We start from the raw sequence: 17,466 nt of genomic DNA on the forward strand, positions 1-17,466 counted from the left end.
ATGTAGGTAAGCCCGCCACAAATATATATTTTTAACAAGATACCGTGGAAAAACTTCGTGCTATCACAAAACAGTATACAAAAAATAAGCTTAACAATCTATTCTCCGCTTGGTGATGCTAAAGGGCTTTCAATAGACCTTGTAAGTGAAGGAGATGGAGCCGTCAATCCGCTACCCTGCCTCTGGTCAGTTGGTCTCAGCAATGTACCCTGTGAGTCTTGATAGACTAGTTGGTGACTAGTCTCTGTAGATGGAACAAATGGTGCTTGAGAGGGCACGTATGGCAGAGCTCCAGTCATCTGCGGAACATATACTGGGCCCGGGTTGACTAGTTGTGAACTAGATGGTAAATATCCAGGTAGAGGTGGATATTGCACTGGATTTACACCAACTAGTTGAGGACTAGTTGGCTGTAGTAGACGCTGCTGCATAAGCCGAGTCTCTACCTCATATCGATCTAGACGTGCTTGGCGCTCACGAAGATCAAGTATATGTTGTTCATGGCTAGCCTGCTGATCGCGATAGTTCTGAGAAGCAATCTGGGCTAGGGATGGAGACCTAGACTAGTCAGCAACTAGTCCCGGATTAGTCCTTCATGACTTACCGCTGTGGTGTAGAACTTCGGCTTACTCCTCTAGTATAACTCCTACCCCTGGTACTAGACCTGGAGCGGCGTGGCCGTGGAGATCCAGAGGATGAGAAAGATCTAGAAGGACGTGCTCTTCTAGGTAGTACTCCTTCTATATTTTCCTCTTCCTCAATCTCCTGATTACGGCGTCGTTTTCTTTCTAATACTGGTTAGTAACCAGTTAGGCACTAGTCAAGGCTAGACTTACGGTCCCTGATTAAATTCTCTGTAATTCTTGAGATCTCATCGTCTGGCCGATAGGAATGGGTAATGTTATAATGTATCCGCACAGAGTACTGATGCATATCTCGTACATCAAGAAAATATGCACTATGAGAACTAGTCAGAGTCTAAACAAAGCCTAGTCTTGACTTAGAAACTTACCTAGTAACTGCCTTTAGAATTGGTAGGTGCTTCCCACTAAAAGCATATGATTTTTGGTGGGTTTGTTCACCTGCATTGGTATGCATACGGGTTTGATTAAAATGCTGTTCAGGGATTTGTGAGCAAGCTTTATTTAATCCAGCAGAAACTACCGGATGCAGCTTATGTTCAGCCCAAGTTGCCACGCCTGGAGTTGGATCCTCTATATCAATCAGTTACTAGTTGCTAACTAGTTATGGTCTGGACTTACCTAGTAATTGCTCTAAAATATCCATATACTGGGCTCGGGTAGGGGCATGTAAAAGACTAATCATTGCCTTAAATAAGACTGTATGACGTTGGTTCTGGCCAATTATATTCTCAATCCCACGGATAAAATGAACCCGGCAGAAGATAAGAATTCTTTCTAACTGCCAGTCTGGTTCATGATGTTCTGGATCAAGCTCTTGTAGGCATTTTCCCAAACCTAACTAGTTAGCAACTAGTGGGTAACTAGTCAGTGCACAAAGAAAACATACCGTCCCTCTGTCCTTCATCCATATCAACAACGATAGTTTCAATGCCGGTTCCATGAAGATGGAAAAACTGTACTGGATGGCCTGAAAGATCATGAATCATCTCAAAGACCTTTTTAAATAGAAAATAGTAGGCACGGCCTGTTTGTTGGTTCATAAACGCACGAAGGAGTGTGATAACTAGAAGGTGATTAGTTATTGACTAGTCTGGGACTAGAGCAGGACTAGTATTGTACTTACCTTTTCCATGATCCTCTAAAAAAACAGCAAAGATAACCTCGTTAAACCTGCCCTCACGTACGCGTTTGAAGGACATGTCAACTTCAAATGAGCGTAGGCTTTGAAATAGCTTGGCCTGATCTTGCAATATACAAATAATAATTGTAATATCACCTTCATGATAGATTTCTCGCACATAATGCTAGTTAGATGTTATCCACTAATCCCCGACTAGTCAGTAACTAGATAGGGACTAATCTTTACATACCTTAAGATATTCATTCCGGTCGCATTCTAGTTGTAGTGCATTAAGATCTTGGCCATCAGGATAAAATGCAAGCTTCTCCCGGTAAATAAGAGCCTGTATTCGATCCATATTTGCTAGAGCAGGATGAAGGCCTATAATTGAGTCCTCATTATATCGCGCGAGTAAGTCCTGCATTTGAGGACTGCGGATAAGTTGGCCTAGTCTAGTTAGCAACTAATTGTGGATTAGAAAGGGATTAGTTTAATAGCAGTACTGACTAATTCGAAGATCAGGATTCTGCATGTCACGAATAATATAAGAGATTTCATCTGCAATTTCGCCAGGGATCTTGGCTGGAGGAGGTGGAGGATGAGTATGTATTCCTGTTGATGTAAAAAGATAATAGGGAAAGGCCTCCAGGTCTAATGGAATCATAACATTAAAGATCGCAGTACAAGGTTGCGACTCTATTAGTGATATATCATCACCATGCAGAAAGCCTTAGCAAGAATTAGTTAGCAATTAGTCCAAGACTAGCCCAAGACTAGCTGTATAACTCACTGCAGTTACAGTACGTTCTCTTTGACCGGCTTGTGTCAATCATTGCACAGTATTTTGGTTCAATAATTCCTCTCTGCTCGAATAATTGAGCTAGATATAGGATATCCGTATCTGTACGAAATGCAAGAGAATCAAAAAAATGTTGTTTATGGGTTTCCGGTGTTGAATTAGAGCAACATATATAGGATGAAGCATGGCCCATTTGAAGCTGACTAGTTAGTAACTAGACCCAGACTAGTCTACCCTAAGGTACTTACAGCTTCGCCAAGTACCATCTTAGGAGCACACCCTACTTGTTGCGGCCGACAAGCTTGATGTCTCTTAAATACACGAAGCACACCAAAGAAATGTCTATATAAACATGATTAGTCCTTGATTAGTCTCTAATCAAATAAAGACTAGTTACTCACGAGATTGCTTTCTGTTTTTTAGGATCCATTTCTGTCTCTTCAATAAGTTGTCGCTCCTGTCGGATATAGTTCCAGTCATCTTCTGTAACCTTGTAATGGTGCATATTTCTAAGGTTAGGATGGAGATAAGAGCATATTCGAACGCCTGAACACTGGTACTGTATTCGAGTAACCCTGCCTCGAATATAGGGTGATTGAGCATCATAACGCTCCAACTGGCGAGCATGGTATTGAGTCTGTGACTAGTCAGCAACTAGTCCCTTATTAGTTATAGAACGAACATTTTTAATAAGTCTTCCCTTATCTTCCCTGCTCCTTACCCGGTTCGGATCAAGTGGGACAATATAGGTATAGCCGTTCTGATGAGATTCAGGATAGTAAGGTAACATATAGCAGTATTCAAGTTTAGATGTGATTAGAGGACGTGTTGGATGATTGCTAAGAATAACTCTGTCAATCTGCTGCCAGTTAGCAACTAGTCACAAACTAGGTAAGAAAAATGAAGTCTTGTACCTGTTCTGGAACGTCAATAGCACCTGGAATTTGCGGAGTTGTAGACATGGTGGCAGCAAGTTGCAAACTAGTCAGTGACTAGTCTGAGACTATTTCTTATTGGCAGATTGAAGTTGAGGTAAATAAAGGAGGAAAAGTCCATTACTGACAAGTGGTATTATATTTTAGCTAACTCTAAGTCGACCTTACTCCTTTGGGTTAGTGCGCTCAAAAGAGGAATAGCCGACTTAGAGTTAGCTCGCGACATTTACCACGTCACATGTGGTCTCTTCACAGTAAACCGCCCATGGGTTTAGCAAATAATTCTAACCCAACCTAAATAACCCAAAATAACCCAGTTATGCATATCATTACTCTAATAAGCAGTGATCTACATAGTTAATAAAATACTGTATTTAAATACTGTATTATAACTATCTAAGTAAGCAAATATAATCTAAATACAGTAATATACCTATTCAGATATCTTGGCAACCCAGCGGGTTGCTCCGCCGGGCTTTGGGGCAGCCAAAAATATCCAAAACCCAATGGATAATTAGAAGGTCTAACCCAACCCGTTTCTTGGCGGGTCGGGGCGGGTTGGGGCGGGTTTCGTGGGTTGGGTTTAACAAGTCTACTTAATACTAGTAATATACTCTGCTTCCATGCTAATATCTGTAATTATTATATCTATCTATCTATCCAGGGACCAGAGTTGTTTTGGGATCTAGGAGATAATAACCTAATAGTACTCTATTAGAATTTTAAAGTATCTATCCCCAGCTAGGCTTGTAGCCTTCTTTAACAGTAGGAAAGCCTTGCCCTGTTCTGTTATAGTAATTATATACCTAGTGTTATGGGTCCTTTGCCTATACAAGGACCTTAGACCTTAGTGACTCGGCCAAGGCCTGCGCTGTCCTGAAGGCGGTGAGCCACCTACAAGACTTCCCTTGCAACAACAATCCTTCTTTCTCATTTCTTCTTTAGCGATTCCTTCTTGTACGTACGGCACGTCTAGATAGGAAGATCCATCTAAATACGTCCCTTAACACCTAGTTAATATTACTTATACCTGTATAATTATATCTGGAACCTTCCTAGCAAGGGTAACCTGGATACTATATAGTCTGATAGCCCAGAGGCTGGAGGAGGCTGGGAGGCAGAGGAAGATATAGTAGTTAGTCTTATTTAACTGCTTCAGCTTTTATTATATAGTTTGCTTGGCTTATATATACTATTTAGAGGTAATAGTTTACCAGTTCCCCTGGCCAGCTCTTAGAGCTGTTAGGGATGCCTAGGTTGTATACTGCAAGGTTTGTCTGCCCAGGGGTCCTTTGGACACTTTAGAGGTAGGAGGTTAATTTAGCTGTTCTATCTGCCTGGGTGGTTGTGGGGGTGTAACTACAGGCATCTGAGGAATCTACTGCAGGGAGTCTTGCTTTATAAGGGTAATAATCTAGCTGCAAGTCCCTGTGCCAGGTCTCTTGGACAGCCTTGTAGGAAGGAGACAGTTAGGTCTAGAGCTTTAGCCAGAGAGGTCATTGCTAGTTTCTAGTCATTGAGGAGGATTAGCTGGTCATCTGCTACCATGCTGACCTGATCACAGATTAATAGGGCTTGCAGTATATAAGGTATAGGGGGCAGGAGCTGGCATTGGGAGTCTTCTGGCGGCGAGAATTAAGGCCCTTCTCTTCAGGGAGTTCCGGGGTAGGGGAGTCAGGGTGGTAGGTCCTGAGGGGGGGTCAGAGTTTTCACCCAGGCGCGGAGTCGCCGGGCGGGGTCCGCCTGGGGGGAAGATATCCACCTCCATGGGGAGGAGGGGATGAGCAATGAGCCAAGTGTGAGAGATCAGTTATTAGAGCAGTAGGGGGTGCTGTTTTCCCCTCGTCGTGAGATGAATTCATTGCTGGTGCTGCTGTAGAAACCATAACAGGTGTAAATAACAGGTATTTAACCGGCTTAATCATCAAGTTATACGTCCAAATGTGGAAAGTTATGCATTAGATGGGCATAAACGGGCAGCCCGCGGGCGCCCGCCAAGGGCCCGGCGGGCCACTGTGGGCGGAGCTTACCCGCCCGTGGGCTCTGGCGGGCGGGCTGTGGGCGGCTTCTCCCTGCCCACGGGCGGGCTGTGGCGAGGTCTAACCAGGTGCAATTCCCCAGCAGCAGCGCTTTGTTGTCAAGTCTTTCAACAACTTTGTGCCTTTGAATCAGAACTAGACGCAAGCAACCAGAGACAGCTTTCCATGCCGTCAGCTCATGTACCCAGGTGATATCAACTCCACTGGGAGCTGTGGATGAAACAAAGAAACAACCTGCAAGGAGGCATGTGCAAAGAGAACGTGCAGGCCAACTAGCCCAAACACGAAAGAGGCCTGGGTAACGCGGGCTTGATAACTGTGCTAGGGTTGTCTGCCTGTCTGCCATTTGTGAGATCTTCGGTCAACTCTCAGACTGTATAACGCCTTGTCCCGGGGCTCAGCTAACCTCAGATCTTAACCAGTCAGCGGCTCAGGAGTCGCTGATCCTAATCCTAATTCATTTCCTATAAACATATATATGTTAATTGGCAAATGAAGGAGACTCTAGGCTCTAAGTGAACTGGAATGGATACAGCAATGGAGGTCTATTGAACCACTCTAGTATATCTTAGCAATAAGAGAAGCATAATCCCGAAAGCTTCCTGTGCAAATCCCAACCGATGTCCACATCAGCAAAAAAGTGAGGGATAGCTCTACTCCTGAATACCGTGGATCCTCCGCAGATGCTCAACTAGGTTTTCCTTCCTATTAAATGCCCTGCACCTTGGGCTGACAAGGCAGGGGTACCGGCGAGGCCTGATGTGGATGAGCCGGATGTGGCGCAGCAGCTCGGCCTCACGGCCAAAATCCCTTGTATATTTGCATCCTTCCCATCTGCATTGCAAAGTGCTCGATGGCGTACTTTCCCTGGCGAGTGGGAGGTCAGACATCACAGTCGATGGGGCGTGGGCGTTCATCGGATAATGGTAGTCCGCCTGTGCCACGCTGGGCTGCATGAACGATGACGTCGAGGCAGGAAACCCAAGATTCTGGGATTGGCTGTTTGGAATGTGAAATTGGCCGTCTGATTGGACCGGATATGGCGAGGCTGTATGCGGAGGGTGCCATGATTGGTAAATGGTAGCGCCGGTGGCCTCGAGATAGCGCTGAAATCCGTCATTCCTGTCAGGTTTCCGCTCCAACTGGGAAACGTTGTGATCCATGGACGAGTTGCAAGGACCGATGGAGTATGAGACCTCAATAGGTAAATTGCGTCTGGTTGGCGCGGTATGTAACGGGTCGTGGTGGGCCATGGTGGTGGTCTATGACAGATGCTAGGGTTTGGGACGGTAAGGTTGAACGAGCCTCGAGGCTAGAGAACGCATGGTAAGGGCCGAGTGCAGGCTGATATAGACTGAAGTGCCTTGTCAACTGTCGAGTGCTCTTGTTGCTCAGAGTCCTCTTGCTTGCCTTCTGTCAAAACTCTTGCCAGCCTTGTCAGTTGCCAAATGCAGTAAGCAGCTGCCAAGTCTCGCTTGCAGAATCTTGTCAAGCGTCAAGAGACAAGAGAGTAAGCAAGGCAGAAGCGGTTATTGCCTGAGAAGAGGGACCAAAAAGGAGGGCACTTCTCAAACGCCTCCGACCTTTCTCCTAAACCACCACGACGTGCCACGACGTGCCCACTTTTTCTCCCTCTGGGCTCCTTGCCACAGCCATGAGCACCACCAGCACCCCAAGACATCGACCGATATCGTTTGTGGGGAAGTGGCTGGATACGATAGAAGAAAGACCGGCACCACAGTCCACTAGCTACCCCCGCCGCAGCCCTATACCGTCGGCCAGTTCCAACCTCACCGGGTCCACACTCGTTTGGCCACGCGCGCGGCAAGATACCGGCATCACTCAAGACACTCGTGTGGTCGTCGTCAAGTCGCCGCGCCCTAAAAAGAGCAAAAAAGACGCCTTCTGCGCCATCTTCCGCAGCTGGAAAGCCACCCTTACCACGCGGACGACGAGCCATGAAACCTTCCCAGCGACCGTTCGCGAAAACCCCGAGCTCGCCATTGCAGAGCTCAGCTCGCATCTGTCTGCCAACTTTGCAGTCTTAATCGAGACGGCTCTGCGGAACAGCCCGTCGAAAGCGCTGTCCGCTCGCCGCATATGCAAGGAGATCATGCGAGCGGATAATTGGTACCGAGCCCACGAGAATCTCGGCTGGCAGGAGAGTGTCGCACGCGAACTCTCCTTGAGCCCTTCGTTCCAGCCGGTGATCGAATGCCGTGAGGGTAGGGTTAGGAACAAGGGGGTGAAGTGGCAACTCACCGCGGTCGATGTTTCTCTTGCACCTGCGACTGCTCCCTGGCGGCCACCGCAGGATTCGGTTCCCTATCCACTGGAGCTGTCGACTGAAGTTGAAGCTACCGAGAGGCAGACGGAGCCATCTCGCGCTGAAAACAGTGACACGCCGCAACCTCGTCGTCCGTCTGCCGGACTGCCTGCCCTAGCGGCACTTGCCTCTGCGTCTCTACTATCATCGGCACTGCCCCTTCATCCTGAGGAAGATACAATCCCGAAGGATGAGGCTCTGGTATCTGGGTTTTCCAAGCGGTTGTTCTTTACGGCACCTGGTCCTTCTCGTAGTCCCGCGAACATATCATTCAACGATGCGCCTCCGCCTTCGCACCAGTCTGGTGAGAATTGATTCAGGCCTGACAAGGGCGACAGTACCGGAAAAGGGCCGGAGCTGCCTCGTGGTCGCGGATCGGATGATGAGCAAAAGCACCCTGGACGCAGCGACGGCAATGAAGGCAATGAAGGCAGGAAGCGACAGCGATTATCCTCGCCTGAGCGGACAACGACCAAACGCAGATTTGCATGCGTCTATCACAAATATGACCCTATCACCTACAGCGTGCAAGATGTTAGATACCGGACCTGCACGGGTCCGGGCTTCAGATATGTGTCTGAGCTCAGGCAAGTATCTTCCACGTTCCATTCTTTCACATTGTCACTGACCCTTTAGCCGCCACCTAACCCGTAACCACCATGAATATGTCTGCGTGAAGTGTCTGCGCCACTATGACACTGCCTCTGACCTTAGCATCCACGTAGAGCATTGTACCGTGCCGCCGCGGAGTTACACCCAAGAACAAGGGTGGGAAATGCTATGGAGATTCAGATTCCCGGAGGACCCTGTTCCAGATGACATCTGTATTGGACTGGCCTGCCGGTTGTTGGATCCTGGCTGACTATAGGATAGATACTCCAACGGTGCCGCCGCCTCTACGGCCTCCACCACCCAGCCTAGACATCCCCGAGTCTCTGCCGGTCCAAGTGGACAGTAGCGCACGCCCAAGCCCAGCTTCCTCAACTGCGCTCTCGGCAGACCCCCTGGCCACTGCTGATGCCAGCTCGGTGCAGGTCTCTACACCCAGCAGCTGCGCCCAGCAGCTGTACGATTCCCCTCTTCCCATTACTGCAGCAGTGCGAGTTCTTAAACACAACATTCATTGCATTGAGAAACGGCTTTCCTTGGTTGAGAATACTACGATCCAGCTGTTACAGAAGTGGGAAATGCCGTCAGGCCGTGGCCCAAACCTGATAGTCCCCGCGCACTCACTTGGGAGCTCTATATATTCTCGCTGCAATCCTTCCAACGGCTCCATGCTTTCTCCGGGCAATTATAATCCAAGCTTCTCCCAGTCTAACAACTCTCTGTCAAACTGTCCCCCGCTTGGCTCGTCCACGGCCGTAACCACTAGGACACCCTCAGAAAAGGCACCTAGTGAGGAATTCCCTTCGCCGGATTTCGATGTACTTTTGTCCTTCGAAAACCCAGATAATCCACGTGCCGGTGCAACCAACGCCGATGATGATGGCGGCCTAGTCGAGGACCGCTTTATGCCCGACCTGGACCTCGAAGCCTGGAACGAGGAGCATAACGGAGCACTCGGGTCGGTGCCTAGTTTCGTATTCAGTGGTTGCTGAGCTTGATGTTTTAGAGCTATGGTCTGGCACTTAGTTTATGCGTATGACGATACATGATTCATGATCCCTGATGATGTTGATGTACTTTATGTGGCTATTCTTGAAGTCCCAGCACCAGAGCTGGGTCAAGAGAATGGTCAAATCATTCGGATAGTCCATAGAGAACAGAGAGTGCCAATCATTGAGGCATCCACTCCTTAATAGGTTACATTTGTATAGCCAATAGTCATTCTGCCCTTCCTTTGTGCATTTTATAACCCAGAATGAGGTCTTAGTCCTTGTATTCAAACCACTATATATTATACAGTCAGGTGGAGTCAATGCTTTCCGCCACTCTAAGTACAGACGAACTCTTAATCTGCTAACTCGTCCTTTAGTGTTTTGGAGAAGGAGAGATTGGGTACAGACAATCGTATATATTTTCTAACCTGATTGTTACAAAAATGGAATACTAAATCTTTCCGGACCAACGCCGAGCTACCTACTGAGTCGTGCTGTCTTGCCTCTCATCAGCCATTATCCTCCCACAATGAAGTACCTCCATTGAAAATCCTCAAATGTACTCGTCCATTTCGATTATCCAGCCACTATCTTGGAGTACAGTGAAGGATCCGGGCCATATTTCGACGAAACAGCCGCGAACCCTTGGAGGCTTTCATCCAGCAACGGCGCGAAACAGATCCAGACTACTCCCAACCTCTCCCTGAACTTTTACAGGCCGCTGCAGACTACCAAGCGGACAAGATTGCAGCCTACTACCTGGAGAATGACTAGGTAGCTCACCCAGGCGTGATGACTTCCGTGGTGGTTAACGACTCCTTTGCTTTACCGTTTGCTAGTCGAATAAAAGCGGTCGATATCAATTACTATGTGCTTTGGTATGAAAATATTCTTGACACAAAGGCCCCCAATAATCAGCTTGACTGGGTGAGATTCTGCCTTGGACACGGTGCAGACCCCAATCGGAATCTTGTTGAAAAATCTGAGTGCACTGGCATGTGCTGTCTACACTGGTAGGTTCGCGACGGTAGACTTGTTGTCTCGGTATGGAGCACAGTTGAAGGACAGAATGCAATTGTTGAGGCAGCAATTGATAATAACTTAGATATGGTACAATATCCCTTCTCAAAGGGGCCTGATATTGATGAAGTCGGGATCAAAGGCCCGGCGGGTGACGAGTCTTATAATGATATGGGAATTCCCCTTCATCAGGCTGCTACAGATGGATACACAGAGATGGCGCTTTTCTTGGCCGATGCAGGAGCTAACACCCATCTTAAGGATCCCATGGGACGTACCGCAGAAGACCTCGCTCTGGAAAAGGATCATACAGAGATCCTAACGCTCTACGCCGGAAAACGGGTACCATGAAAGAATAGTTCTTTATTGACTGTGCACTGTACTTCAACCAGTCAATTCTATGAAACGCCTACAGACCCTCAATCGACCTGTCTAGAGCGTGGGTTTGCGTGAGTAAGAGTGGTGGAAGATTGGGTTGCGTCTTGCAGTGGGCCCAGAACTGCTCCAGTATATCTTTTCTTCTCTGATCAAACAATTCCTTGCACGTATCTATTTCAGTAAAGCAGTTAAGCATGGAGAGAATAAAGCACCCGTTACGAATCAAAAACCTGCTATTGGTATTCAGAAGAACCATAGGAGAAATGAATCTTCAAGTATCTAATGATACATAGCGAGCAAGTCTATACGAGAACACAGATTGCTCCATGGAAAATGAAGCCCTTTATGCAGTAGACATCCTCCTGGAGCTGTTCCCAAGACGGAACTGAATCCGAACGACCGTATGATTACTTGTGAAGACCCCTTCAGTAAACTGAACATGCACGATGCCGCATTCCTTGGGCATTAAGTAATACCTTGCCACGAGGGCCGCCATGTATCAAAGCTCGCGAAACGAGTGGAAGAATACTCGACTCGTGGATGAGCCAGGTGCCCAGGTTTATAGCTCAGTAGCATAGGCAGGTCGCGTGAGACAAGTAAGGCATATAGCCGGTAGCGAGAACCTCACCCTGTCTATACACACTTACCCTACTCCCAACCGAGTCAACGTAACTGTAAAGCGGTCTCACCGCTATATATTGTCCTATATCTACGACAGATATGAATTTTATAGCACATACGACCATAGGGTGTGGAGAACAGGGCTTCCCGTCCGCTCAGCCGTACTTAAGCCACACGCCGGCTGGTTAGTAGTATGGTGGGTGACCACATGCGAATCCCAGCTGTTGTATGTTTTTATTTTGCTTCCTTTTTAGCAGAAGCCATATTATTGGGGCTTGCATGTTTCTGATTGCCCTGACTCTCGCTCCAGGAACCCTCGTGCCATCCCCATCCGCACTACCCGGCCGCCAAACATTCAACCGCCTGCTCAAATATATACCCTCTGCCGACTCACCAGCTGTATACAATGATCACACCTTAGAAACAGCAGGCGCTACCACGGCCACAAGTCCGAGTTCCCCCGACCCAACGACGATGAGGCTACCAGGTTCTACAGCTCGCTGAGTACCGTCTGGACCTTCCCCGCGCAAGAAATCAGGCTCCTGGACTGCAGCGCCTGCGGTAAGTCTTGGGTGAACAGAACTGAGGACGAGTTCCCGAGCGTGCGTATCGCAGTGATTGACCCGATGTGCACGTGGATGTATCCGACAGATATTACTGTGCACCTAGGCTCGACGCGACTGGCCGTTTACTACGCGCCGGGCGTCTCACTAGGTCGGGGTTTTGCGCTCGGCGGCATGATTGCAGACTCTGGGGACTTATTGGGATGCGTATCAGCATCCTGTGCCGGCGGCTGGTTCGAGGTGCGCATAGGAGAAGGAGAGAAGCTGGTTACCTTGATCAGCAAGTTTAAGGAGGAAATCACCAATTCCAGGCTCAATGCGCTGCGGCTGTATTCTAACTTTCACCTGGCATTGGTAGGAAGCCCGAGGATGCGCTTAGGAAACAAGAGTTGATATAGGCCAGTATAATGCATAGAAATAATCTCCGTCTATAGACGGTTATTGAAGACACTTAGGGCTGAAGTGCTTGTATTCATTATTTTTGGCTTATCCATTTCTGATATCAATCCCAACATTGCGCACCTGCCTTCTTAATGCAAACATAGTTCTTCGGGGATTTAGCTCAAGATCCTATCAGAACAAGAGTGCTTCTATCCGTTCAGCACTTCGTCATGAAAACGTCGCGCATTCCATCTTGAACGGGCCTAGCATACTGGGTAGCAGCCAAGAGTGTTTCATTTTTCTATAAGAAGTGCATAGAGTTGGGTCGTCTTTGAAGCTGAATTCATTCTCGTCAGATTAAATAGGTATATTTGTCAACTCTTGACCTACTAACGCACTGAGATGTTCAACAGTGTCAACAACAGCAACCCTCCTGCTCAGAAACTTATTCTAACTAACAATACGTTGCATTTGCAACAGGGGCCCTAATAACACCTGCATCGAGCAGGCGTTCATAAGACCAGTTATCGCGCTGCGTCACCTGCCCATCCACAACAGCACTAGAGTTGTGCTTGATATTCCAAAACGCGCCGTCGCTCACGTACTTGGTCCAGGCATAGCGCTGCATCTCAAAAAGCTCTTGACGCCTCTCGAAGGCATTGCTGTAGAGCTTTTGGAGCGCCCACTCACCCACGAAGACGGGGAACTTGCCACCGCCTGGGAGAATCGACGCCTGTCCACAGATAGCCCCGCTCACCCATTGCGAGTACACACCCGGGGCGGCAAAGTAGTATACATGCTGGTCGACGACGAGATTCGTGCCGGGAGGGAAGTAAGGAGACCAGTGCTCCTCGGAGAGGAAGCAGTCCTGTAGCATGAGGGGGAAGCGCTTGTCGACGGCGGCAATGCGGGTGAGGACTCCTTGCGTGTATTTGACAATCCACGCGGTGCCGTTTGCTGTCAACGTCTTGGGGGGAGCGGACTGCGTCGGGTTATCGGAGGCTTCATTGAGAGAGGATATGGTGAAGGCCCAGGGATACCCGGTTTGCACGAAGAAAGAGAGATTTTCTTCGACGGCTTGATACGAGTGAGCGAGGTTTTTGCTGTTAAAGAACCAGCCGTCGTTGCCGACGTTCTCGCCAATGTCAAGGCTGTCCACGCCACCTGGGAGGGAGTGTAGGCCGACAATGATGCGCATGTTGTAACGCTCAATCGCGTAGACGGCAATCTTGCGCAGGTACTCCTTTTGGTTTCCGCTGTGAAGCTGCGAGCCAGGGACCTTAATCTAGGCCGCGTAGGTGGTGGGGATGCGGAGGATGTTGACGCCGACGGCAGCGAGACGGTCGATGTCCGCTGTGGTGACGAAGTTCGCATATCGCTCTTCGAGGACAGGCCCGCATTCTGAGCCCAGGGTCTCACAGAAGGTCCATTCATCTTCGGCTTCTGGAGCGTACTGGTTCCACCAGTACTGGTTGAAGACCTTTTCTTGCTCGAGCCAACCGCCGAGGTTGACGCCGTTGGCTTTGAAGGTGGTCCAGTCAGTGAAGTCCCCGAACTTGTGCGACGATTTGGGTGTGGATGAAGGGGTGACCGCGGTGTATGTGACTGCTGTGTTTGTGCCGGAGGCGTACAGCGTGCTGGTCACAGGGGACCGGAAGTGTAAGTGGCTTGATGGTGTAGAGATCTGTATTGACCCCGATACCGACCGCAGAGCCACCGGCGACGGGGCCGTCGGCGTGGGCGCCGGATGTGCCGAAAGCAGTTACTGGACGAAGGGTTGACAGAGGTCATAGACCGCGTGTTGACCTCCGTTGGGACGCCACCATTGTGGGTGGTGTCCACGTCGGCGGTCGTAGACTGAGCTTGAGTTTGGGCAGGAAGCCCCGTGGTGCTAATGATTGTAGCGGTATAAATGGTCTTAGTGATGGTGGATGTGGTAGTGGCGTAAACGGTGGTATACAAACGAGCGGGGGCATTGGTACATTCAATAAGGATAGTCTTGTCAACCGTAACGACGGCGTTGTGCTGCAGCTCGACGTCGACGATGATGGGACGCTCAATGATATTGAGCGAGAGGTGCAGGACCTCGCCTGTCCAGAGCTCATCGGCGCATGTCTTTATAGACTCGGCACGACGCGGGACAGCGCCAGCGGTCGCGAGGCCGACAGAGGCTGCCGCTATAACAGGGGCCAAATCAAGATGCATGACAAGCGGTAAACGAACGACTGGGGCAAGGATGATGAACGAAAGACCGACAGACCTGCCCAGTGCTTGTGAACATTGGCATTGATTTATAGGGCGTCGTCTCGCCAAAGTTGCACGCAAGAAAACCTGCCTGCGCACACCCGGCCCAGCCAGAAAGGTGCCAGACCACAGGAGAGTTCCCCATTCCAAGGGGCTGGAGACCGGGTGTCGATATCGGGCCAAACGCTGCAGGTTTTACTCGGCAACAGGGCCCTGTTTTGGGCCGGGCGAGCCCGGATGGCGTCTAGTGAAGCCGATGGATCGGATGGATGACGCCTGAGTCAGGTACAAGCCAGTGACGAACCAGGATCACGATCTTCAGACTCATCCGCAGGACGATATGCTAACCCTATCAAGCGAGTTGTCCGTTCGCCGCGTGGTGCAAGAGTAATTCCTCAGCCTTGGAACTGGCAAGCTCTGAGGAGGCTTGTTTACTAGTTTAGTTGTCAATAGTCTTGCATAGAAGCCCACGCCTCAGCTAGAGCGACAGGTTTGATGGCAGGCGTATCTTGAGAAGGCGGGATATCTTTTGGATGGAAGGACACTCTACTCTAGACAGACATGAAACTCACGAACATCAAGGGAACATTATCCCCGGAGGAAAATTTGCTAACAGTGTAAGAAAAAGTCTCTCTTTGCGGCTGCCAGGGACAAAAATTGTGGCCGGCCAAGTAGGCCCTTTGACATAGTGGACCAGATATAGTGACTGGGCCTGTTGCTAGCCGCCAGAGTTATCGGCTTTTCTGAGGTGTCAATAGCCCCAAAGATTCCAAGAGCCTCCCATTGAACGATCGATGTGCTGGACTAGAGTACCAATTTGCATCATCTGGTTTCATTCAGCAATCAGCACCCACTGAATCGCCTATCTTTTCCCCACCATACAACCACGGGAAACCGGAAGCGATACGTCCGGGCGCCGGGACAACTTCGGAAGAGTGTTTTCAGGGTCGAGCGCATCATTGGGGTTGAGGAAAAGTTGCAAATAGTGCAAATTTTCGTACTCTTTAGGAAATATGTGCTATCTGACTTGCGAGAAGCCAAGTGGACCGGGACCACCCTGAGGTCCCATAAGTCCCGTTCCTAGAAGTCCCATTCCCCAGGGGATTCCCTGGGAATACGCTGTATTGGCATTCCCGGCTTTAATATCGTATCTGGTGATTGGGCATGATGGCAGTAATCCACTGTTTAGGTGACTAGGACGCGAAGAGAAGGAGTATCTAATAAGTCTCACCGTCTGTTCTACAGCAATAGATGTATCGATATGTTGCCCGTGTACTGATGATGGCTGTATTAGAAGACTAGCACTAACAAGAAATATGATTAAATTTGTTCATCTACATTATAGTGCAGATATCTCAATGGTGTGGAAGTAAGAGGTCCACCATAGCTCAGGCTCAGGCAATTCCCAGTGTCCCCATCTCATCAACAACCTTCCCAGATCGTAGCTCCGAGTCAGTATGCGAATAGCTCTGTGTAATATACATAAGATTTCAGACGAATTACCGGAAAGTGAAGCCCGAGAAGTTTGGTCTAGAGATAGCCATAAAGACATTAACGTATTGAAGTTCAGTGCATGCGCCTTGTCATGATCTCCTTCTAGGATTAAGGAATATTCATGCTGACAGGCATATTTACTTGCCAGTCTCATTGATTAACCCCTTGTAAAAAAGCAGAACTATAAAACTGTCTTATGTGAACTTCAAAATGCACCAACTCCACGGGTAGAGAATCCGACGGCAGCAACCCCATATTGACAGCTTGGCAACCACCTCTCGTCTAAGCAATCAAATATTTGAGGAGTTTAGCATATAAATCATGCTGTCATGCGGTCGAAAAGTGGCTCCGTAGCTATGCCTGAAATAGCATACTTTCGAATTTATCCAAGCTTTGGATCAAGGCAACATAAATCCGTTGACTGGGGATTTACCCGAAGCCAAGATTGACATTAAAGTATCAGATATCTAGTGTCGACGTCTCTTAGGACGCAATTTCCAACCTATTAAGAAACGACCTAAACTATCTAACGACCTTGCTCTCTTGCGTCTGGCCACCAGTCCCAAGACCGGTCAGAGCTGAACGATAAATGCTGGCGGCCGACAACTCTACCTTTACTGGGGCCTGGGCCATAGCGAATGCCAGGGCAGCGTCCCAGTCCCGTTAGATGCATTCTTTCGGCTTTTGAGATATGCACCTAGGCTTGGAAGTGCAGAATTGATAAGGCTTGCATGTACTTCCAATCGTGAACAACCAGAAGAGTCCCAAGGGAGAGTTGACGAGAAACTCAAGAAGGCCGGAAACAGAGCTTTGTGGGCAAAACCACGAAATAATGTGGTTGAGCACTAGATCCCGTACATGTATTCCGCATTCGGCATCGGCGGTGCACCCCACCCACACAACCAACCTCTCCCCACCTGTCTAGGTGGCAAGAAAAAAGACCAAAAAGAAACCACTTCCGATGCGGGGAATCGAACCCCGAGCTGCCGTGTGAGAGACGGCGATGTTAACCATTACACCACATCGGATTGCTGTTAAAGGAAACATTTAAGATATATTAATATACCTAGTTTTCTAAAATTGATTAATAGGACGGACTGGTCACACGATAACAGCCTTGGCATAGCGTCGTCCTTCATGCGGCTTTATCTACTTTCCCAAAGGATTAAAGGGTGCGTTAACGAGGTATACCGGAAGGATGATTCAAATCAATATGGGGTGTTGCGCTCTCATCGCCTGTAGGTAGATTAGTAGGCGACTTGGATGATTCGACAACAGGAGTGTCTCGCGGGTTTGTAGGC

The 17,466-nt window shown here is 48.7% G+C and overlaps 4 protein-coding genes across 4 annotated transcripts, besides 5 other annotated features; 1 reads left to right on the forward strand and 3 right to left on the reverse strand.

The window, feature by feature from the left end:
* Window positions 1-2,950: part of a sequence feature (contig 1.178 2908..12319(-1)) that runs on past the window's edge.
* ANIA_09431 (uncharacterized protein) lies at window positions 32-3,525 on the reverse strand (the record flags this gene model as incomplete). Its single annotated transcript, XM_863720.1, has 14 exons — window positions 32-60; window positions 209-558; window positions 605-788; window positions 837-958; window positions 1,013-1,116; window positions 1,165-1,214; window positions 1,263-1,340; window positions 1,531-1,707; window positions 1,768-1,948; window positions 2,015-2,107; window positions 2,812-2,905; window positions 2,965-3,200; window positions 3,285-3,323; window positions 3,478-3,525. The coding sequence occupies 14 exons, from the start codon at window positions 3,523-3,525 to the stop codon at window positions 32-34; spliced, it is 1,785 nt and encodes a 594-aa protein (XP_868813.1).
* Window positions 2,951-17,466: part of a sequence feature (contig 1.165 538..114598(-1)) that runs on past the window's edge.
* On the reverse strand, window positions 6,049-6,790 carry ANIA_08950 (uncharacterized protein; the record flags this gene model as incomplete). The annotated part of the gene is made up of 2 exons (XM_677127.1): window positions 6,049-6,095; window positions 6,400-6,790. The coding sequence occupies 2 exons, from the start codon at window positions 6,788-6,790 to the stop codon at window positions 6,049-6,051; spliced, it is 438 nt and encodes a 145-aa protein (XP_682219.1).
* ANIA_08949 (uncharacterized protein) lies at window positions 7,192-10,835 on the forward strand (the record flags this gene model as incomplete). The annotated part of the gene is made up of 6 exons (XM_677126.1): window positions 7,192-8,167; window positions 8,737-9,430; window positions 9,842-9,876; window positions 10,049-10,238; window positions 10,304-10,391; window positions 10,482-10,835. The coding sequence occupies 6 exons, from the start codon at window positions 7,192-7,194 to the stop codon at window positions 10,833-10,835; spliced, it is 2,337 nt and encodes a 778-aa protein (XP_682218.1).
* Window positions 11,692-11,709: a sequence feature (Protein overlapping with rRNA (ANIA_08948, CBF84594.1) was converted to a misc_feature.).
* Window positions 11,980-12,044: a sequence feature (Protein overlapping with rRNA (ANIA_08948, CBF84594.1) was converted to a misc_feature.).
* Window positions 12,085-12,439: a sequence feature (Protein overlapping with rRNA (ANIA_08948, CBF84594.1) was converted to a misc_feature.).
* On the reverse strand, window positions 12,645-14,632 carry ANIA_08947 (protein exgE; the record flags this gene model as incomplete). The annotated part of the gene is made up of 5 exons (XM_677124.1): window positions 12,645-12,728; window positions 12,826-12,860; window positions 12,923-13,712; window positions 13,752-14,094; window positions 14,130-14,632. The coding sequence occupies 5 exons, from the start codon at window positions 14,630-14,632 to the stop codon at window positions 12,645-12,647; spliced, it is 1,755 nt and encodes a 584-aa protein (XP_682216.1).

The sequence above is a fragment of the Aspergillus nidulans genome, chromosome VII, assembly GCF_000011425.1.
Source record: "Aspergillus nidulans FGSC A4 chromosome VII".
Lineage (NCBI taxonomy): Eukaryota > Fungi > Ascomycota > Eurotiomycetes > Eurotiales > Aspergillaceae > Aspergillus > Aspergillus nidulans.